This window comes from Micropterus dolomieu, linkage group LG19 (genome assembly GCF_021292245.1).
Source record: "Micropterus dolomieu isolate WLL.071019.BEF.003 ecotype Adirondacks linkage group LG19, ASM2129224v1, whole genome shotgun sequence".
Lineage (NCBI taxonomy): Eukaryota > Metazoa > Chordata > Actinopteri > Centrarchiformes > Centrarchidae > Micropterus > Micropterus dolomieu.
Window position 1 is genome coordinate 9,065,785 of NC_060168.1, and position 22,433 is coordinate 9,088,217.

General features: G+C 41.0%; 2 protein-coding genes across 5 annotated transcripts in view; both read right to left on the minus strand.

The window, feature by feature from the left end:
* The window catches only part of mtus1a (microtubule associated tumor suppressor 1a), a 31,887-nt gene extending 15,475 nt beyond the window's left edge, over nucleotides 1–16,412 (minus strand). The window contains exons 1-6 of one of the 2 annotated variants that reach the window (XM_046029956.1): nucleotides 16,088–16,412; nucleotides 7,782–9,839; nucleotides 7,239–7,473; nucleotides 5,112–5,345; nucleotides 3,490–3,582; nucleotides 2,873–2,992 (exon numbers count right to left, since the gene is read on the minus strand). In XM_046029956.1, the coding sequence (XP_045885912.1) occupies nucleotides 2,873–2,992; nucleotides 3,490–3,582; nucleotides 5,112–5,345; nucleotides 7,239–7,473; nucleotides 7,782–9,737 (2,638 nt within the window). In that variant the 5' untranslated portion in view covers nucleotides 9,738–9,839; nucleotides 16,088–16,412. The remainder of the gene's footprint in view (nucleotides 1–2,872; nucleotides 2,993–3,489; nucleotides 3,583–5,111; nucleotides 5,346–7,238; nucleotides 7,474–7,781; nucleotides 9,840–16,087) is intronic. The other variant, XM_046029955.1, reaches the window with a different exon arrangement.
* Nucleotides 16,413–16,553: 141 nt separating this feature from the next.
* On the minus strand, nucleotides 16,554–22,364 carry sybl1 (synaptobrevin-like 1). 3 transcript variants are annotated; one of them, XM_046029960.1, is made up of 8 exons: nucleotides 22,341–22,364; nucleotides 20,754–20,927; nucleotides 19,341–19,398; nucleotides 18,858–18,995; nucleotides 18,588–18,678; nucleotides 18,144–18,211; nucleotides 17,892–17,984; nucleotides 16,554–17,646 (listed from the first exon to the last, which is right to left on the minus strand). In XM_046029960.1, exons 2-8 carry the CDS (start codon nucleotides 20,897–20,899, stop codon nucleotides 17,581–17,583), a joined length of 660 nt encoding a protein of 219 aa, XP_045885916.1. In that variant the 5' UTR covers nucleotides 20,900–20,927; nucleotides 22,341–22,364; the 3' UTR covers nucleotides 16,554–17,580. The 3 variants fall into 3 exon arrangements, with proteins under 3 accessions (XP_045885916.1, XP_045885913.1, XP_045885915.1); XM_046029957.1 differs by lacking the exon at nucleotides 22,341–22,364 and adding an exon at nucleotides 21,360–21,517; XM_046029959.1 differs by lacking the exon at nucleotides 22,341–22,364 and adding an exon at nucleotides 21,169–21,339.
* Between the last annotated feature and the right edge of the window lie 69 nt (nucleotides 22,365–22,433).

Sequence of the window (22,433 nt, forward strand, 5' to 3'; positions counted from 1 at the left end):
CAGAAAAAAAAAAAAAAAAAAAAAAAAAAAAAAAAAAAAAAAAAAAAAAAAAAAAAGGGATCATAACCATGTTAGCAGATGCCACTTTTAACATATCCATATAAAGAGAAACTGGTGGAATGAAATGTGTGTTTATTTCTCTTTTACCCCAGCTATCTTGTGCTTCTTTCCAAGACAATAAGCGGACATTATGCAACAGTTTCTGCTGAAGTCAACAAGTCAGCTTTTAAAACAAAATGGTCTTAAGAGGGTGACGTGTGCCAGTCCAGATCTCTGAGATGTGGGCAGCAATTCAGAGATTCAAATCCTAAATGTCATTAAATGATAATTCAGTCTAATTATAAGGCTACAAAAATGAAATCATGTATTTACTTATTTTTAACTGTCATGTGGCTTTTCCTTTCCATATACACACACAAATCTGCACTCTCATTTAAATTTGACTTTATATAAGCACATAGGTCGTCTCTCCATTTGACTGCTGCTCCATGGCAACAGAGGACCTGCAGCTATTTCCATCCAACTGACTGATCAGAGTTGATGACACATGTTGCCCGCTTTATTTAATGCTTCTTCCCTGGCTCAAAATAATTTTGTACCATTTCAACTAGCACACTTAAACCAAATACTGAGTGATTTAGTGACTCCACTGCATAGCACTCTGCTAACTGGAAGGAGATATCACACCATAGCACAAAGCATGATGGGTGCTGAGACCCCTCACAATCAGGCACTTGTTATAGTGCTTGGTTGACACAAAACCAGACAATAATTCTCAGTGTAACATTCACTGGACACTCGTCTAAAATAAATAAATGAATAAATAAGTAAATGTGTTTAAACCATTTGATGCATGGGACATTTTGTCCGTACCAAAACGACTGGTTTTAAAGTAAATTAGCTATTCTTTGCTGTGTTCAAATAAGAAATAATCTGTCTGAGCTCCATATTTGGTCATAACCTTTCAAAAACCGAAGATGAATGCTTTAAATAATGTGGGAACCGTAGGAAGCTGCTGTGTTCCCACAGTCCTGTTTAACAATCACAACAAGGTTCCCAGGGTTCAACCTAGAGACCAAGAACCAAAATAACCTTGGTACATCTTAGGGTGAAACAGGAGTACTGGGTGTCCCAGTGAGCGAGAGAGTGCATTTTGACACACACTCGTATAAAAAAGCCTCAACAATAATACAAATGTTAATATGACTTTAAAAAGGAAATAGTTATGATCCTAGTTTAAGTAAAATTGTTCCTGAATTCAAGATTCAAACACTAAGAAAGTCTGATACACTTCTGGTGACCAAGGTAGGTAAATGTAAGATGAACCTCCTGCTTTGACGGCTAGTAAACACAGCCCTCCTAAAAATAGATTTCAGAAACTGCACAGGTCTACATGAGAGGCAAACTCTGATAGGCTTGGCTTAAATATTATAGCACAGAGATCCCCCCCAAAAAACCCATAACAATTTAAGTACAAATACTATAAAAGACTGAAATAACTGACAGACCTGCTTGGAAAACCACAGTGTTCTTCCTGCATCCTGACAGCAGCTGAATGTTTCGGAGTAAACCCTTGGCTGTCAGACGCACGTGGATGTTCGACAAGGAGAGCTTTGGAGACCATAACATCTCGCAAACACAAAGCTAGACAGCCACAGTTTTAGTAAGAAATTACAAAAACAAAAAAGTGTCCAAATGCAGAAGCTTAATGCTGACTATGAACCACATGCCATGGTGTGTCTCAATGTATCATGGCTCAGGTGAAAGCAGCACAAACAGGCAGAAAATAAATAATCATTAAAAAACAGTAGTAATAGTAAAAGCACCACTGAGACAGCCTTGAAAAAAGTGAAGGCACACAGCTCAGCATTGCAGGTCTCCCAACTCAAAATTGAATTCCCAGCTATTAAGGCTGTAAGATACAGAGAAGGTTAAAGGCTGGCCAGTGGTTTGTGACACAGCCTGATAAACATGATGGGGGCAAAAGGGAAAAAAAAAGAAAAAAAGAAAAAAGCGAGATAAATCCTTTAATCCTCTTGGCAAACCTGGCGTCAGCTATTCCCCAAACACACGGATCTCTCACTGCAAAGCAAAGCAAAGCAGCATCTCCAACCTTGATGATGATGGCGGTGCTGTGGCAGAGCTAGGATGCAGAGGGGGTGGGGTGGTAGAGAAAGGAGTGGGAGGAGAAAACACCACAACTGCAGCCAATGGGAATTTAAGTTAGACCTCCACTCTTCCTCTCATTTACTCTTTTCCTGTGTCACCAGCAGTGGGATGGCAAGAGATGACAGACTTCTCATGGCATGGTTTTGTCTAGTGAGCTGTAAACAGCTTGGCTGGCACAGCTTTCTGTGAAAATGTGTCCTCAGTTATGACTGTGAAACATATTTAATCCAAAACTGTGCTGCCTGAGCATGTTAGCAAAGGCATGTTTTCCATCTAGCTTCTGCAAAACTAAGCACAACCAGACTATTAACAACTCTGTAAAAGACAGGAAAACACACAAAGAACCAAAAAATTTGCATCAAACATCGTGTGTCAGCAGCAGAGAGCAACAAAAGGCCAATAAAACAGAGCACCCATTACAGCTCTAGTGTAATTATGTTTAGAGGAAACAATGTAAAAGAGTATAAGAAAATATTCCACTGAGAGACAAGACACCAAAACATGGACGTTCTGGTGAAAAACTAAACATGATTTTAAGGGCATTAAATGCAACAATATAATGGTTTAAATTGCATTTAAAATATCAAGCACAACAAGTCAGATAAACATTAAGTGAAAATACAGGTAATACAGACAATAAATCTAATGGCTACAGCCTTTAGGAACTCCATCTATGCCGAAAACACAATGAAAAGACTCTTACCATGTCCACTTTGAGTTAGACGAACGAGCCTGGCAGAAGTGGCCCTTGTCAGTGGACTGAGTGTAGAGCTTGAAGCTCCTTTACTGGTGGAAGCAGCAGGTTTGCATGCTGTGGCCAAAGCTGTTACAAGCAGAAGATCCAGGCGAGAAACGAGGCTGGAGTTAATCTGACCCATAATGCAGTATGAACACTGGCAACTGACCACAACCTCAGGTAGCTTTTATGTCAGGACTAAGGTCCTAAACATACTGTTTAATTAAACTTAAAGAGATAAGTCATTAAATTCAATCAACATCAAAATGACCTGATAAAACACGGTTACCACACAATTTTAATAACATTAGAAAGTAAAAATAGCTTTCTTGTAGTTTATTCACTTTCAACCCGAGCCAGATTTATCAAGGCTGTTTCCTTATCATAGAGCGAGGATTTGATAAAAAGGTGTAAAAATCCCTCACTCACATTAAGTCTACAAATGGGAGGTAAGAAAGGGAGATTTAACTGATCAAAATTCGAGATCAAGGCTTCAAACTAAATGTATAAAATGAGAGACGCATTATTGTACAGGAAAAGCAAGATAATTGAAATGATTGTCTGAAATGTACAAATCTGCTCACGTAGTCCAGTGTTTTTCCCAGGGGTTGCGATGAGTCTAGCCTTAAGCACAACTGATTTGAATGGGGTTGGTTTATGTGCAGCTCCTCCAGAAACTGTAGAGAACAAGTAGAGACGTGCTGGTTAGATTCAAATAAAAATCGTATTGTTTTGTCATTTCAAATTCACTGGGCATTTAAATTCCCTGTGTACTTTCAATTTAGCACTGCTGTAATCACCACTGACCACATGTAATCATCGATTAATTCCATTACTAAAAAGCATTGAGAAATTCTTTGCATTGATGCTTCATTTAATCCATATAACTGAATGAAATAATCTGTAGAATGCTCGATTACTAAAATCATTGTTAGCTGCAGCCCTAATAGTCACCACTGGTGATTTGTAAGAAAGCCATACAGTATCAATCTACTAAAGAGGATGTGAACAGACCATCTTTGTTATAACAAGCACAACTTGTTATAACGTGTTATATTGTGAAAATAAACCTACCTACCTAACCTCAAGAGCATCAAGGTAAATACATTTTTTTTAGTTATATAAGTGATATAAGCATTCTGGTAAAAGAAAATGAATGAGATCAATAAAAGATGATGTTAATCTGACCATTTTGACATTTACCAAATACAGTAAACATAAAATGAAATGTATAAACAATACAAAACAAATATGTATGTCCTCTGTGCTAAACTGATCAAAGATTTAAATTAGCACTTCACAATGGATACCGCAGTCATGATTCAACTTCCAGTGTCACTTACTTCTCCAAAGCTTTCTATCTTTTCCATTAAATGCAGCTAACAAAGGGATGATACAAAAGCGATAAGATCCAACGAGCAGGCATGTCAAGAGGGTGAGATCGCAGTTGGATGCTGCACTGCCCTGTGCCATTAAAGATGAGCTGTTGAAAACATGCGCTGGAGATTCAGTCCAAGTGCAGCTTCGAAGTCCTGTGTACGCAGCCATTGGTTTTTAGGGAAAATAGGGAAAGTGCTCCTTTTCTGCACCTCAGACGATATCAGTTGTAATGTATGTCTGCTCAATTTCCTCCAGGCAGTGTTCTGCATTAACTGGAGTGGAATGAAACTCGTTGCCATGACAACCACACTGGGGTGGGGGGTCCCCAGTTTGGAAAACAGGTCTTCTCAGCCAATCAGTCTTGCATGCTGTTAAAGATCCCACTGTCTAACAGGGCTCCCTCTCGTTATACAACACACTAGTAAGAAAATAAAATACCATTATATGGTTCACATTAGAACCATTTAAAGCTGCAACATAGAACGATTTGCTTTGACTGGTACCCTGCTCATTCATACAAATCTCTTGGTAGCTTTAAAAGAGATGCCAAGCTCCTGTATCTTGGCAGATGTGTATGTATTAAATCAGACAAAGATTTGCCCCGGGAGAGATTAACATCCCAGCACAGCCTTGAAGTGGGTCACCATTTAAAACACATGCCCCTCCCTTCCGTGCCCAGATGTGTCCTTAAAAAGCACAATGAACACCATGACCTGAGCCCAGGACACAGCCTGTATAAAACTAATACTTTGTTCCTTTATGTATTGGCCTGTATGGGGCTACACATCCTACTTCTAAAAACAATGTAAACCCTTGTTTGGCTCACCTTGTGTACTCCCAGTGCGTTCACTTGGCTCAGTGTGAACACTGGCCTCAGTAAGGCTCCTAGATGGCCCCAGGGTCCTGCGTGGTAGTCTAGAACCAGGAGTAGCAGGAGGGCCCATAAGAGCGGGGCGTGTAGGAGTCTGAGGAGGTCGGAATCCATTCAGCTGGGCCTTAATACTTGCCGTTGAGCCAGTTCCAAGGGATGGCTCTCCTGTTCCCTGCGCTCTCTGACTGACTGGGATGCAATGGAGCACAAATAAACACTGGAGCAGCAGCATTAACCCCTTTATTAAGGACAAATCCACATAAGTGAGCTCACTTTTGTATTGGTCATGAATAGTGGTTAATCAGTCGACGGATTAATCGGGTTGAAAAGGCCACAGTGTGACCAGACTGGCTGGTTTATAAGGCCTGATTTGGCCAATCTTTTTCCTCATAACGGATAGTAAGAGTAGTGTTAGTAGTAGTAATGAGCCCTTTTCACTGGATATTTTAAAGAGGTTTGTCAAAAACCAAACATAAAAAAGTACCTTTAAAAGTGTGGGAAACAAATATTATTTCATTCATAGAACACTTACCTACTTCTTAATGGTTACATTTAATATAGACATTGTACAAAACTTACCTATTTCACTCATCACAGCAAACATGTTAAATTTTATAACCAATACATGTAAACAAGCTAAAAAAGGCTGTAGTTTAAGCAAAATAATGCATCCTCGTGGAGTGTCCCTGTGCAGGAGCATGAGAAGATTATAACTTTATTACTGTGCTCACGGCGCTTGTTCCAAACATTGTGTTCTCACTATATCACTATTGGTGAGCTTAAAACCTCCCTTTCCTTCCCCTGCAGATGGCTTGCCATCAGAGGAAGAGTCCCCCTCGTTCCTTAGGGACACCTCTTTCTATGAGGAGCAAAGGGAGTTGGTTGTTTATACCCAAAGCCTGGACAAGAGACCGGAGGTGACATCTGTATCCAACACTGTTCCTGTTGAACACAGCTGTGCTCATCAGGAGGACGACAGTAGGTCTATTACAGGAACTGCTCAATGTTACCCTCTGATGGAGAGACTGCTTTACTACAACCTGAATACTTTTAGTTTACAGCATGTCTAGTGCAGAGCCATGCAGATCAAACCTTAAATAATGTTTATTTGAATCATTTTAATTTTTCCTGAAAGGATGGCTGCAAGCTAGTGAATAAGTCATAAATGTTTGTCATTGGAAGCCATCTTATATCATCACTGTGTTGCTTTGAAAGATATGCTGCACTAGCTATAGTATATAACCCACCCCCACCCACAAAACCCATGTACCTTTGGTGCTGCTATCAATCCTACATAGTCCTTCAAGTACAGTCCAAATCAAATTATCTACGGTTATACAAAAGGGTTAGAAGGTGGGGTATACGATTCTGGAGAAATCCAATTCCATGACAAATACCACTATATAGAGCAAATGACAATACAACATGTAATGTAACTAACGCTAGCTAAGATGTGTTTACACTGTGGGTTAGCAAACTGTAGCTTCAGTTGCTACAGCAAAGCTATCATGCAGAGAGAACGAGACAGTTTCCCAGATCCAGCACAGCAGCTCCAGTCAGTGATACTCAAAACTCTCCGGCTACTATAGCTAACATCACAACAGCATGTCTTGGCAAACTGGAAAGCAAGCTGAATGTCCGTGGACAACTAATTTAATGTTACCCGACACACAAATCATGACTGGACAGGCTTGTGTGGCTCTGATTGAGCCACTTGTTTTCCATGTACAGAGCCAGGGCTGTGAACAAACACCAAATTCTGTTTCAGAGCACACACAGAACGGCCAGCTAGCGAGGAGATATTCGCTGAATTTGACAAAAAAGCAGTGTATTGGATTAGAATCACTTATGTTACTTTTAAACAGACCTATTGCACCATTCATCATCATCATCATCTCTCTGCTTTGTCAAAGACAGGTCTTAAGACTTTAGGGTTGACCTACTATCAATGTTTATTTACTGACATATTCGGGTCAACTTTCTCCTTTGTGAAACAAATTAAGGACAACACTAAACTTTTCTCAAGACTCCCACTACTACGTGTGTGTGTGTGTGTGTCCGTCCAGCTAATAAGAGCGCTACCTGTACTGCTCTTCTGCTTGGACTGTGGTGTCCCTACAGCTTTGAAGGTCCTGAATTCATCCCGCCCCAGGGTTCCCTGCCTTTGCCTGGTTGACAAAGTGGCTGGTTTGGGACTGGCAGCTGGAGGTTGTGAAATTGGTGTCCCTCTTGCTTGTCTAGGAGATGGCCGCACTCGAAATCTGCTCTTATTCTCATCCCATGAGGCTCCTGCTGTTGTCAGTTTGCTTGAATCTGCCTGCAAAGAGAGCAAATATTCACTCAGTCCCTTAGCTTTATTATCTATTTTCACAAAGATCGCTGCCAGCTCCAACCAAATCTTTGTGTGTCCTGCTCTAAAACAGAGATCCTACAGCTTAAAACAAGTAAAAAAAAACAACAACATGAACGTACATCAGTTAGGGAACATTGGTCTCCTAATCCCTTATTTGACTTGTATGACTGGTGTTTTGTCACTATATTTGGATTAAAAGTGGCTTATAGAAAAAGCTACAAGGACATGAATATTAACAGTATTTGAAGATACGTAATGAAGTCCATACTCACCACCAGGCTGATCCTCTTAACCTCCCTTGTGGAGTTTTCAGCAGGTCCATTTGTGCCCCGTTGATTCTGGGAAGAGCAGTTCAGATTCCCTGGTTTGTTGTGGCCCAGACTGGTGTCAGCTTTAGGAATGGTAAAGCTGGTTGAGGTCCTTAGAGTTGTTCTCTTCTCGTTGTGTGCCCTAGGTGACAATGGTAAACTCTCCGATGAGCAGCGTGGCCTCATCGTGAGGACAGAAGGCTTGGCCTGACCCAATGCTGAGCCTGACCTGACCTCAATTTTGTTTGACACGCCCTTCTTTGGAGTTGGTTTGGGATCTGTTTGGCAACTTCTATCAGGGGATTTTTCTGAGGATGAGAAGCAGAATGTCTGGTTGCCAGCATGCTGAGCAGCATCATCTGCCACTTGGCCTGAGGCTGCTTGCTCTGTTTCAGAGCTGGTGTTACTGCACTGGACTGCCGAAGCATGTATACTCGCAGCTGGGTGGTGGTAAGGTGGGGTTGTTCTAGTCGTGCTCTGTCCATCAACAGCAGTATGCCCAGGTGACCGTATCATCGTCACACCTAAATTAGTAGCCCCTGTATTCACTTGTCTCTGAGTGTCACTGACAATTTGAGTGGTGGTAGAGATAACTGTAGTGCTACATTTTACTTTGGCAGCACTCATCCTGATGGCTGCTCCTCTATGTGCATCAGTGTGTCTATTGTTCACATTTACTTGTGAAGCAGGGCTTGGAACTGTACTTCGTGTCACAACTTTAGATTTTACACTGCTGAAGTCTGACTTGGGAAACTTCTTAATTTCCATTTTCTTGACTTTGCTGGCTAAAGGCAGCGGTCCTGCAACCAAATGTTTAGGAGTCACAGAGACTTGCTGCAGTTTAACAGACTGGAGTCCTGGGCTTCCTGCGTTTCCAGTGCAGGGAGACTCTGAAAAGGAGGGGAGGCTGGGTATCTTGTTCCCAATGTTTTGTAATGGAGTAGAAGTTTGAAAATCCTTCTCTCTGTCTTGCATAGCTAACCGAGTGGACACACAGGTTTTCCCTTCTTCAGGCGTACGTTCTCCAGGGAAATGGGGCTCTCCGTCAGCACTAGCAAACTCAGGCCCTTTTCCACTCTCAGGAGACGCTTCACAGACAAATGTCATTAAAAGACGTCCTTCATTCTCACTTGGCAGAGCTACAAAAGAGTTGGATGTTGCCATATCATATTCCTCAGTAGTGAGCTCTGCCTGAATGAAAGTCATTCCAAGACACGGATGGCCTATGTTCTCCTCAGTGACTCTGTCTGTGGATTTTTCGCAGACATCCGGCAGAGAGGTTGACAGCAGGGCAGAGTCAGAAGCAGGCAATGCTCGCTGTCCAACATCTAGAGAGATTGACGACTCCTCCAGGGAAGAGACTACCAAGAGTGCCTGGTCCTCCAGACAAAAACTGTTGCTCCTTATTACCATTTCCCCAGAGTTCACTGAGCAGCGGCCATTCTCAGTTGATCCTCTACTGGAGATCTCACAAGAACTCAGCTGGCTTTCCCTCCCAGCAGAGTCTGGAGATCTCACTGCACTGTTACGTACATCCTCTGTGTTCTTACTAAAAGTCAGGTACTCTGATCCTGTCTCATGGTTGCTTATCAGACTCAAGTTTTCATTCCAGAAATTCACACTGGCATTAACAGGTGTGGCAATAAACGTTTGGTTCAGGTTCATACTTACACCACAGAACACATGTGGTAAGGTGTTGTTGTAGGGGTTATCCACAGGGGTACTATCACAGAGACAGCCCTCCATTGTGTTGATGTAAGGGGAGCTGTAGGCTTCTCTGTCACTCAGGTTGGAAAGGCTACTGTTGGAGTCAAGTGAAGGGGACGGTGACAAGTTGCTGTAATGACTCTCAGGGGAACGGCCCAGCTGCAGGTCTCTGTGGGGCAAAGTAACTGTGCGCTCAACTTGGTCAGCGGACATGTTCAATGTCTTATTAGATATTTTGGAAACTTCTGTAGTTCTGAAAAAACATTCAGTTAGCGGTACTGCAGTCCATCAGATTTGTTGATCAGGTATGAATATCTGTAAAGAGGAGGAAAACGTTTTCTTTAGAACCATGTTACTACATAAACTATGTAATTTCACAGAATGTTAAAGAACCAAACACCCCTAACTGAGCCATAGACTTATGCCCAGATGTTCTGGTGTAAGATTAAGAACTCCTAAAAGCCAAAAAGGCTTCAGCTTGCCCTGGTAAGCCTTTGCAGCCATTAGCCATTGTAAAAATAGCTGTATAATCAAATTATTTATGACTTAGTTCAGTGAAAAAGTCATTAGGATCATGCTTAGGGTATACTGTACTGTAGTAAGTCTGTCTTAAACTCCTAGTTGTACTATGTGCTACACGCTGGTTCAAACAGGTTACCTGAGTATCTGTAACCTTTCTGAGGAGATGTTTTACCATTCACAGTATCATATGGTAAAGCAAAATTTGTACATCACTATCACTACACACTATTGTCATTGCTGTCTCTTCTGAATCAAGGTTTAATAAAAGCTTAAATGTGAGGATGGACCAACAGTTATGAGCCGTGTTTCTACTTTAAAATGAGCCAACATATGTTTGGCATGAGAAGTAATGGCAGCCTTAACTGCTTTGTTGTGTTTATTTAAGCTGACTGGACTGCTAAGCTTGCCAGCCACTACTACAACAAAAGCACCATTGTCGTTTGTACCACCAGAGAGTAAGATATCAAGTCACCAACAGCCTGAAAATGTTCCAGTATGCAGACCGCAGACATCCTGGTGCATATAAGAAAATGTAACACAATCTTGTTTCTACAGCAAAATGGTAACCTTGGATGGTTTTATAGCTCCATCTACCCTTGGTTGTAGTTACCCCGAAATACCTTGATTTTTGGGAGTGAAATTCTGTCTAGTTTACGGTCAAGATTAATGACAACGGAGTAAGGAGGGGCAGAATCAGTGAGGCTATGTCTATTTTGCTGGATACACACAACAAAACGCACAAAACAGATAATTCCTAAGCTAAGAAGATTTCTCTCGGTTGTCAGAGCATTCAACTCTAAAAACACTACAAAAACAAAACAACATAGAACTGTCATGGGAGAAAGGCTTTGCTTTACAACATGCTGTATGTTAACGTCATGTTTCCATTCTTGAGTGGCAGCCTGCTTGCCTTTGGCTTGCCTGTGCGTTTTACTGCTAAGATTGAGTTTCTTTTGTGAATGTCAAAACATAATTCAGCAGTTGAATGGTCTGGGTGTCAAAATTAGCATTTTCTTTGCCCATCAAGTAGAAAGATCTACTTAAAGTTAGGGAAGTAACCAAAGAGTTGAAGAGTCATAGACACCTGTACTCACTAGATTAAGACCCGAAAATACTAAAGGTGGGCAAAATAATAATTATAGTGACAGTTTTTTTCTCATAGCCAAAACAACAGCCACATTTACAAACCAATTTTTCTATCACATTGATAGCCTACCTATAAGTGTCAAGCAAGTGTCAACTTGAATGTATTTATTTTTCTTAAAATGAGACACTAAGAAAATCATATATAAAATTAACTATGATGCAAAAAAAATCATACAAAATGTTAATGCAAACTTCCCTGAAGCAACAAAATATTGTTTCCTCAAAAACACATTTATAAAAATCAAGAAGAGGTGTCCTTGCAATGGCTGGACCATTCTGGCATCACACATACAAACTTCAAAATGATAATTAAGTTGTTAGATTTCACTGCTAGACGTGGTTCAACCTCACTTAAATGGAGGTGGCCTGACTTTAAAAAGACGGATGTTGCTCAAAAGACATAAATCTGCAAACTATGTCAAAAACTGGTTGCTGTTAAAGACCACAAACTAACCACCGCACAGAATATCAAGAATACGAAAAGCTTCGAGAGTCAGCTGTCCACAAAAGACCTAAACCAGCCATGGTACGAGCACAAAAACAAACTCCAGTTCAAACACTGCTACAATGATGCTGACAGAATCAAAAGTCATTATGACAACAGCTACAGACAAATGAAATGGTTTACTCATTCTCACACTGTTTGATGTCAGATTTCAGTGTTTTGTATATTGTGTTTACTTGAATGCTTCAGTTTTATGTAAAAAAAAAACAACAACGACTGTTTCTGTTAATGTCATTAGAAAGCAGCAATTAATATTCTATTAGCCAGAGCAAGCTAGTACAATATTAGACATTTTTGAAGGATGCCAAATATCATCTAATTATCACCCTTGACAAAATCCCAGAAATATCGAGATGAGATTTTTTGTCAATATCGCACAACTGGAGCTATGTATGGAAGAGACAAAAACCACAACATCCATGAATTAGAGTCCTCAGATGAAATATCTTCTGAGTGCTACTCTATTCTTCAAAGTGATTTGTCTTAAACATTAGGGAGAATGACATTTGGTAATAATTATACCAATAATTGTTAATAATTAAAATTGCACTACATCTGATAAGGTATCAAGGCAGCTCTGCTTTTATCAACATGGCCAACAGTCCAAATCTGGATGAATAATAATGTTTGTTTAACAGGCAGAGACTCAAACACACTTTACATTACAATCTGTACAATCAAGTAAAGTATACAGCCTTGGCAAACTACTGTGCACATTGAACCTTGGCAAGAACTGCCCCTCCTGGGCCACTGCAGTATCTTCCCGCACAGAAAAACTACTGAGAACAGTGATTTCTCTGGTTAAATGTGTGACTGGGTATTATCCTGTTACGTAAAGTACTGCACCTGAGATAAACCTTGACCTGACAATGTTTATGGAAAAACAAAACCATGAAATTCAAGCTAAAGGACACCGAGGCAATGAAAGGAAGGAAACTCCGCAGAAAAATAAATTTTTAAACAGGTCTGCAACACTTACCTTTCCCTAAAAACACTGTTCAACCATAATATGAAATAACTTAATACCTCCACTCTTGTCCTCTCCATTCATGAGAACAGTGTGGAAGAAAATGCACACAGTCAGCTGTACTGCCTGCTGTATCACTCCGTATTTGCAAGTTCATCGGGCTCACTTCACCCTCTCAGAGACAAATCTCATCACTGCTTTCCTTCCAAAGCACTATATCCAGCCAACTGGACAGACAGAGGTGTGCGAGTCTGCTTCAGCCAGACACCAGCGGCCCCCGTCCCACCAGCGGCCCCCGTCCGTGCTCGTGTTCAGAGTCAACCGTGCATCAGTAACATCTCAGCTTGAATGAGGGTGGCTCTTGTGCAGGCGTCCGATTCTGTGCTTTCCTCCCCTCCCTGAGGTAACGTGACTTAGTCCAGCAGGCCTACTGCAGCAGTGGATCAGCAATCTCTCCAACCAGCCACTGTGTCAGTCAGACACCATCAGTGACTCGACTGCACTTGGCTCCTCAGTGCAGGCACGTCAAGGGCCAGCTAAGCACTGTGCTAAGAGCAGAGCTCCACTCCCAAGTTTACAAAGGGAGCTAGCGGAAGAAAGTAACATGTTACCTTATCCATGCCGAGCACAGTGCAGAGGGAGTGGCCATGGCCTGCCGGGCTGAGTTGGCATTCACTGTTGCTTAGCAGCTAAAGTCCCTCTTTTATGAGGGAATGCATCAGGCGGCTTTTTAGTGAGGGATAAGTGACCAGGGGAGCAGAATGATGGGAGGCCTAGGTGCAGGAGAATGTTGAACTACCACTACTTTTAAATGGTAGATCGCAACCAGAATATGCATAGAAAAGTCCTCCACTGACATCGTCACTGTCTGATGACACGGCCTCATGTTGTACACAAACAGGTCAACACATGATCCTTAGACTACAGCAGTGGTGTGACACCAGAGTCTAAGACCCCTAAGACCCATGCTATTTCTGCTTAATCTATACAAGGGCACTGACACTGGGAACCTACAGTCTAATCTTAACTGGAGAAAAGATAAATCATGTTATGGGGTAGGCTTATTATCTCCTCAAGAATTAGTCTTATATCCTGTACAATACGTTATTTAGTAGGTCTACTTATGTAATGTTAGTATTTCATCATTGCTCTTCACGTACCACTGTTAACAAGTATGCAGATGTTATGTAGCAGCAAAGTGATGTTCATTTTCAACAGAATTTAGAAAAGTCTTTAGACTCTCCAGTCCAAGACTCAGATATAAAACGTAGGTGATGCATGTCTATGAAGATTCTCAGTCATCCAGGTCATAGTTATCCAACGAAGGTTAAAATCAAGGGCAACTGGACTTGGTTGAAGAAGTTTTCCAGTATCTTCAACCAAGTCCAGTTGCCCTTGATTTTAACCTTCGTTGGATAGGTGATGCATGTTGCCACCTACACAGTATTGCTCTGAAAGCATACAACACATTCAAAACAAGTGGGGTGACCGACCAAAATCCCTCTGATACACAAGACTCACAGTAAACTGCCAACTACTGTGTGTTTTGAGATTCAAGACTATACTGCCTCGTCAATTTATTCATTTATTATCAACATCACCGTTTGAAATGAGACCTCACCGAGTACCTCAGTTAATCTTTATCAATGCTAGTAACAGGCATGCAAACTGGTCAGGGGTAAAAAAGTTGAGAAAGATACGCAAGCAGATAAACACACAGACTGTGTCAGAGGGGTCTGTTTAAGCTTACATGTTTGTATAGATAACTTTCAATTGTGTACTGCAACAAGATAAAGATACTGACACACAACGGTGTCACTTTATGTTGAAAAGCGATGGGGACATAAGGGCTCAGATTGTGTGACGATGAACTGAACCCCCAACCCGAAAAAAAAATATTTTCTCATTGGATCGGCACAGATCATGTAGGTGACCCATATTAGTTTCAAAACTGCGAAATTCGCCGAAAGGTGAGGAGTTTGCATGCCTGTAGTAAAGCCTTCAACTTTCTTTATAAAATTTAAAACAGAGGGATAAGCAGAACAGTGGTTCTCCATTTCTGAAGACCCTCAGGCATTCTGCAGAAAGCCTCAAATGGGTTTTGTTGCCTTTACCTGGTTGACTGGACATTTCTGTATAATACAGTGAGCAGGTATGAGTAGCAGGCACAGCCATTAAAAACCCGGGCACATAGCTGCCCCACACTACAGCAGGGCAGCAGGTCAAGCTGGAGGATTCCTGACAACATACCACAGGGACAACACAGCCGTCTGTAAAGCACTGGGGGACAAAAACCACACCGACAAGCCTAGTTAGAAGAACAGTGTGGCACTGTTATAATATCAGTCAGTCTGCTCCAGCAAGGAGAAATGGCCAAGCCTTTCAAGACAAGACAAAGCTGTGGGCCTATGTGATCTAGTGAAAAACAGAGGCATGTTAGATGAATCTGCAGCTGTGCAAATGTGTCCTGGTTAGCTCTTCATTCAGTTAGCCTAATCTCTGACGCACACTGCACACACATGTCCAGGGGGTGGACAACAACAACAAACAATAACAACAAACTAATTAAATTGGACCTTTAGTTAAGAATATTTGACAAGCTGCTTTTTTCCAAGGTCAAGAATTGAGCTCAATCTGAAATATTGTGCTGGAGAGTAAACTATATTCTATAGTAACCTTTGGGAACAGTGTTTATGGTGTACTTTACAGCATGGTTTCATAAGGCGTTTCACCTTGCAATATGCCGCACAACTCCACAAGGATATTGACATTTTTTTAAAGTTGCACACAAGACACACAGGAATGCACAGTCACCAAGTTAAATTTGTGTATTTAAAGCCAAAAAAACATGAATCAATGTAACGTTAGCTGCGTGTATTTGTACCTCATTCCTCCCTGCCCCCTCTGACACATGATCATTGGTACAACATTTTCTGATCAAAACAACTACCCCCTGCGCTTGACTGGATTTCCCCTTTGCGAGGCCTCCTCCAGTCAGTTAGGCATGTAATTAGATCAGGAGTAAACATAGTATGCAGCTAAAAATAGCAAGGAAAAAGTCCTTAAATGGTTTAAAAACACTACCCCTGGGACATCATTAAAAGATAAGGAAATAAGATGATATTACTATTGACCCGGTGTTCGCCAACATCAGCAGTCTTGAATACAGTTACAATCCTGACGGACTAACGTTAATATTATGGTTACCACTAACGATATGAATTTCAACGGTTGAATAACAAAGAGCGGTTCACAGGAGAACAAAGTCAAACGTTAACTAACGTTAGCTCAGTGTTAACTAGCTAAACACAGAGTTTGGCGCTAACGGTAATCTGTTCTGTTGACAGGAGGTAAATTAAGCAATATTTTTTGGTACCATAAACAACTACAGTAGTGAAATAATAAGGTATTAAACTGCCTCACCTTCTGCCCAACATTCAAGACAATACTTGTAGTGGTCAAGTTAGATCATAGAAAGCACAGTAGTTCGACATAAGAAACCCGACTCAGCGCTGGACTGATGGCTCGTTAACGTTACCTGTCACAGGACCAAGCAGCACAGACAGGATCACACTGCTGACGAAGTCCTAATGAACAATTACTTTCACCTGTTGTTTTCCTTTCTCACACTGTCATCTTTCATTCACAACAGACTGGCCATGACCGAGTTCAGCTCATGTTGTCCCGCAGAAGCGATGAACAAGTGTCGTTTCTTGACCTTTGACCCACCATGATGAGTTGGCCTCCCCACACAATCAACGGTTAGACATAGAAGATTCGTTTTAATCAGTTAATAAAAGAATTGTCTTCGTCAGTTCAGCTCTAATGTCCAAAATGAAAGCCACACGTGTCATAACATTTCTTTTGTTTTCCTGTAGAGATCAACCACTTGATACCATCCGATTTTATTATTTGAAATCCAGATGCACAATAGTTAAATAATTACATGATAGTAAATCATATGCCAGGATGCAAATCTATGTACAATGTAAAAAGTGCATTGTGTTAACAGAAAGAACATGGGCACACTATCAGAGGTAAAAGGTCAAAAGAAGCCTCCGGTCAAGGTGGGAAAGGGAGAATTCTCTCAAAAATCAGACTTGATTTAAAAGAAACTACCTCTTTTCAATCACTACCATCAATCAAATGTACAATATTTATTTGTATGATCACATCTCTCTTATTTTACAACATCAATTTTAGAACATACTACTGTGCTTGGCGTAAAACATGAAGGAAATCAGTAAAAATCTCTTTCTGAACAAAAAGGGCTTGTCTCATTCATGAGACACCACCAATATGGTTCGTTAGACACTTGTCACTTTAGACATACTATACACTGCATCGGTTTTGTTGAAAATTTGTTTTCAGTTATATAACAGAGAACCAGACACTGTATTGTGGGAGTCCTTCATGGATCTGCAACACACTGTAAATGCTACCTTCACACGCATGTCTCTGTTGACAGCAAATGAAAAGCAGGACAATAACAAAGCAATCTTTGCTTTCTTTGTGGTTCATCCCGGAATCTGTCTGAATGGATTAATTACATAGATAGGTGCGGGACAGTATCACAAACTGATACATCAGGCCACTGAGTGCAGGAGACAGGATGAATGTACCAGACTAGTATATGACAAGATTATTGTATCAGTTTTAGGCCACATGGCTGCTGTCCATTAGTGTGGGTATGAGATGGGTCTCCCTGTCCAGAAGGCAAGTCAGTGTGCACACTATCAAAGAAGCGACGGGCGAGGAAGGAGGAGGAACAGCATTTGTCTTCTGGGGATGTTGACGCTAGAGGAGTAAAGGAAGGAAAGTTGTTTTCCTTTTGCATCCATTGGCAGGCAAAGTTGAACAGGCGATTCCCCGGCTCTTCTTTTTCTCCTTCTCTTTTAAACCCAGCTCTCCTCTCATTATTTGACACAAGAGGGCCAGCTGAGGCCTCCACAGGCAGCAGAAACGATAATGTAAAGGACCACCTGAAACGAGCGCAGACACAGAGTTCAATGATTAATCACACAGTGAGAACATACAGTCGCGACACACAGGAGGAATTCCTTCAAGCGATGCTGAAGAACCCTCTTATGATACTAGTTAATGATTTATACAGGACAGCCGAGCCTCATCATAGCTGGAAATTAAAACAGTAGTAGTAATAGTAAGTAATGACTGTATCCCACAAATAACCAGCATCTCACCAATTCCCCACTCTGCACGTACTCACCAGGCACACCAGCACAATGACAACAGTCAGCTTGAGGTTCTTCATACACATGGCTCTTGCCAGGTTACGACTTGTGGTCTTGAATGTGACCGACTAAAACATAGTAGAAGGAGAACGTAACGTCAGTGACAATATTTGTGGATGAGAGATTGATTCGACTACTGTCAAAATCTAAACTTGTATACAGCCAATTATCAAGTATCAGAAAACAAGTAGGACGAACGGCCTGCAACCACACGTCTTTAAACTCACCGAATCAACCAGATTTTCTGTCTTGTCAATCAGCAACTCCAGCTTCTCTCCCCTCTGAGCTACCAAGTCTGTAAAAAGACACAAAGAGAGCCCAAGTTCACTTGGGAGACACAAAAGATCCGGTGTAATACGATTCAGATCAAATGGCTGGTGAAATCTGACAGACGTTTGAGACAGTCGTCCTCCAGTTTTCATCAGAATTGTACATATTATGTAAACATTTGGTCAGAACACTTCCTTTGGGAATGATGGCCAACAAGTACCAGTGCTTTCCTGGCACAGCATAATGAAGAGGTCACTGATGCATCCACAACACACTGCATTCATTTAAAAGTGAAATAATGCCACTCACACATTTCTGATTCATTATTATCTCATAGCCCTATATCAAAAAGAGGTCCATTATGCATCACTGCACCACAGGGAAACTCATGAGCAGCTCACCTATGTCACGGACCATAATGCCCTTCAGATCATCCACCTGCATCTGAGTCTCAGTGAGACGATCTGATCCTCGTGGGTCCGAGTGGTGTTTCTACATAGAGAAATAAAGACAGAGGAAGGTAGGGGGGAAAAGAGGGAAATTGAAAGGAGAGCAAAGGAGAGGAAATTGTGTTTTGTGATTACTAAATCTGTATGTGTTTTTTTATAGACTAGAGAAGTAGTCTATAAAGAAAATGTTGCTCAGTATACTCAGGCTCTTGTCATACTCACCATCTGAGCTGCCAGTGTTGAGGAGAACTCACTGTTCATGGCGTAAGGCAGGGCTGTTTGTGCTCGCGACCCGTACGTTGTCTGAAAGCGCTTCTTGACCTCACTGAGGAAGCTGAATGCCCGTGACCTCTCAAAGTCCTTTAGCACAAAAAAAGTTGAGTAATTAAAGTAAGTATAAAGAGCCAGTGAAATGAAAAAAAAGGCTTGTGTATTCTGCTTTCTGTTGTTATAGACTCAAAATATTACTTCACAAACATGGGCTGGAGATGTATTTGGGTGCAATAATTGAGTGGCTGGGTTACTAACTGTACTCTATATGTAATTATTCGCATAGAGTGCATCATGCAGAAGCAGGTCAAACAGCATGAAACAAATTACAATCTCAAAGCTATTTCAAGGGACCTTTTAATATCTATTACTCAACTTCCCCACTCACCCCTAAACAAATGAATACATGAATATCTGAGCCAATCATATACTTACATCATCAGTGATGCACAGGTATATAATTCTGTCATGGCAGATGTAATGGAAGAGATAGCTAAAAAAAAAAGAATAATCATTATAGAAATACAGTTGAAAGCACACATTTTAATACAGTACAGTACATGCATTGTAAAATGTCTAAGGAAACATTTACCAACGTATAAACAGTAATTAACGGGCTGTAACCCTATACGACACTGGTATTCTTCTCTCACCGCTTCACTGCCAAGATTTTTGAGTGAGGACACATTGCATTGTGCCTTTGTGGCATGTAATACCGCATTATTGTTTCAGGTTGTGGTTTCCTGCAGTACACCTTCTGTAAGCTCTGATATCTGAGCTTTTATTGATCTAGAGCTGGTCACATGCTTATATACGACGCTGCACCTAGGAAGGGAATGCAGCGGCCTGAAAATCCAGATTACTTGGACACAAAACCCCACTTTTAAAGGTTTTAGAGGTGTGTGAATGTGCATGAAAAGACCCTGAGTGATTAAAGTAACATCACATATAAAAATGGTCTATAAAATGTCAGACAATGGTGAAAAATGTCAATCAGTGTTTCCCCAAAAGCCCAAGATGATGTCCTCAAACGTCTTGTTTTGGCCACAACCACAGAAAGAAACCAGAAAATATTGACATTTAAGAAGCTGGAATCAGAGAATTTGTACTTTTTTATTCTGAAAACATTACTCAAACTCATAGTTGCCGATGTATTTTATAGTTGCAACCCTACTCTGATGACAAGAACAGCCTGTTTTTTTATGAGCATAGTCATAGTTGAAAATTGCTGGCAACCAAAGTTTACACTTGCCCGAGGAACCAATGGGGGTAGGTCTGCTTTTGTAACTTGTTGGTCAGGTATTTTATTCAGCACTCTAGGCCACCGTTTTTACCTATGATTCAGATTCATTCTTTATTGTCCTCGATGGAGAAAATTTGTTTTCGCAGACTGTACCAAGAGCACCTTCAACACGAATAATACACACACACTACACATAATACACATTGTACACATACCTACACATAGTACACAGGAGTATAGCATAATAGGTAGGTAGATTTATTTTGTCACAATATAACAGGTTATAGAGTGAAATTGAGTTTGTAACTCCCCTCTGCTTTGTAGCAGACAATATACATTAGTATAGAAGCAATAATAGAAATGGTGAACAGAGATAAACTATATTGAATTATGAATTTGAGTTTAATAGTCTGATAGCGTGGGGGGAAAGCTGCTCTGCAGTCTGGTGGTGTGGCAGCAGAAACTTCTATATCTCTTCCCAGAAGGCAGCAGGGTGAACAGGCTGTGGCTGGGTGGGTACTGTCCTTTAGTATCCTATGGGATGATGAGTAGGTGACTGCAGAGGACTGTGTGTGTGTGTGTGTGTGTGTGTGTGTTCATCCTACCTGCCGTGGCTGTAGGTCAATTTGTTATTCTCTGATGGGATTTTGGCCAAAATCTGTTCAGTCACTTCCAGGAAGTTTCCGCCACACCACGCATGCCTTGCCAGGATGGTGGTTCCACGAGCCACCACAGCAAACAGGATTGCCATGGCAACAGCTGGGGTTTCAGCTCAATCACTACACGAACAACGATAACAGTGAGACGTTACTGGAGACGAGCAGAAAGGGCTGGGGAAAGAGGAGGTTGCTCAACAGAGATGAACTCTGGTGAAACATTTGAGTGTTACGTTACAAACAGGACAGAAATGAAGGAAGGTTTGTGTAACGTTAACGTGTGAAACTAACAAGTAAGTAATTGGACGTAGTTTCACGCGCTAACGTTAGTGGCCACTAAATTAAAACTACAAGCTTAACTTACGTTGTCACGAGAAATGAAAATGAAAGCAAGATTTACGGTGGCTGCAAAACAACGGACCAGCTAGCTGTTGTTCACCACTGGACATAACGGCGTTAGGTAATTTAGGCAACGTCAACTGTTTATCACAATGCCACCAACTATTGCTTATAGCTAACCCAATCAACGGTGATATATAATAACAAATAAAATACCTCGATGTGTCAGCGCGTTTCAAAGTAGCTCATTTAGTGCAAATTGCAACATCTAAAGAGATTTCCTGTGCTAGCAAACTAGCTAATCCCGTTCGAGTGACTTCTGCTGCGCAAATCCTCCAGACCGGAAACGAATTCGTTCTGCTGCTAGGGAATGTAGTTCTTACACATACCTTGGCCTACCTACTTAATTGTAGTGTTTCGCTTTGTCAACTACATTTTTTTTTACTTCCTGCTACGCCGTGTGATCGTCACATGTTTTTACCTACGTCACGTTATGGCTACAGTTGTCATTTATTGGTTTATTTTAGCCCTTGTCAAGGTCTTACAGGCAACTTACACGGTTGCAATGGATCTCTTAATCTGTTGTTATCGGTGATTGAATCTCTCGCTTTAAACATCAGTTTCTCACACAATTTGCAGTACATGAACACTCATATGTGCAAAGCTATATCAATCGAAGCCACAAATTATTACTATTCATAAACATTGAAATTAATACTTTAAATGCACATCAACATTACTGTGGAGCGCTGCTACTCTGTAAGTTGTACTATTAGTGGTACAACCCCGAGGAAATATGGAACATAATAGGACAGATAAACATTAAGTGATTGGACAAACATCGTGTCCACTTTCTTTAGACGTAGGTATAAATAATTAAAGGTATTACCTCTCCTCTGTGTTTTCATGTATGTGAGGTTAATTTATAACTTATTATATTAAGTCTTAAAACAAGACAGAGCGAAGCGGCCTTGTCATTTTAATTTTTATCTTTACCAACACCATAGAGTTCTCGTTCATTGTGTCTTGTAGCCTATAAGGAAATATATTTTCCCCCAATTTGGGTTGGATGTACAAATATGTGTCTCTGTGGCTCCCAGCCTTGCTATTCAAGTATGTATCAACCACTGAGACAACTCATTTTTAAAAGAAAAGACAGATCAATGTAAGTTCAGGCCTGTGCAGGGCATAAGTTACTTGCAAAGCTGTGAGCTGGAACTGCAAAGTTAGGAGGGAAAAACATCCATCCATCCATCGTCAACCGCTTATCCTGCGTACAGGGTCGCGGGG

Excerpts from the sequence above, each read along its gene's own strand:
- sybl1 (XM_046029960.1), bottom strand. The coding sequence starts at position 20,899 with ATGGCAATCCTGTTTGCTGTGGTGGCTCGTGGAACCACCATCCTGGCA. Across the intron at positions 18,679-18,857 it reads CAACACTGGCAGCTCAGATG|AAACACCACTCGGACCCACG; the intron begins GTGAGTATGACA and ends TTCTCTATGTAG. Across the intron at positions 17,985-18,143 it reads CAGAAAATCTGGTTGATTCG|TCGGTCACATTCAAGACCAC; the intron begins GTGAGTTTAAAG and ends ACTATGTTTTAG.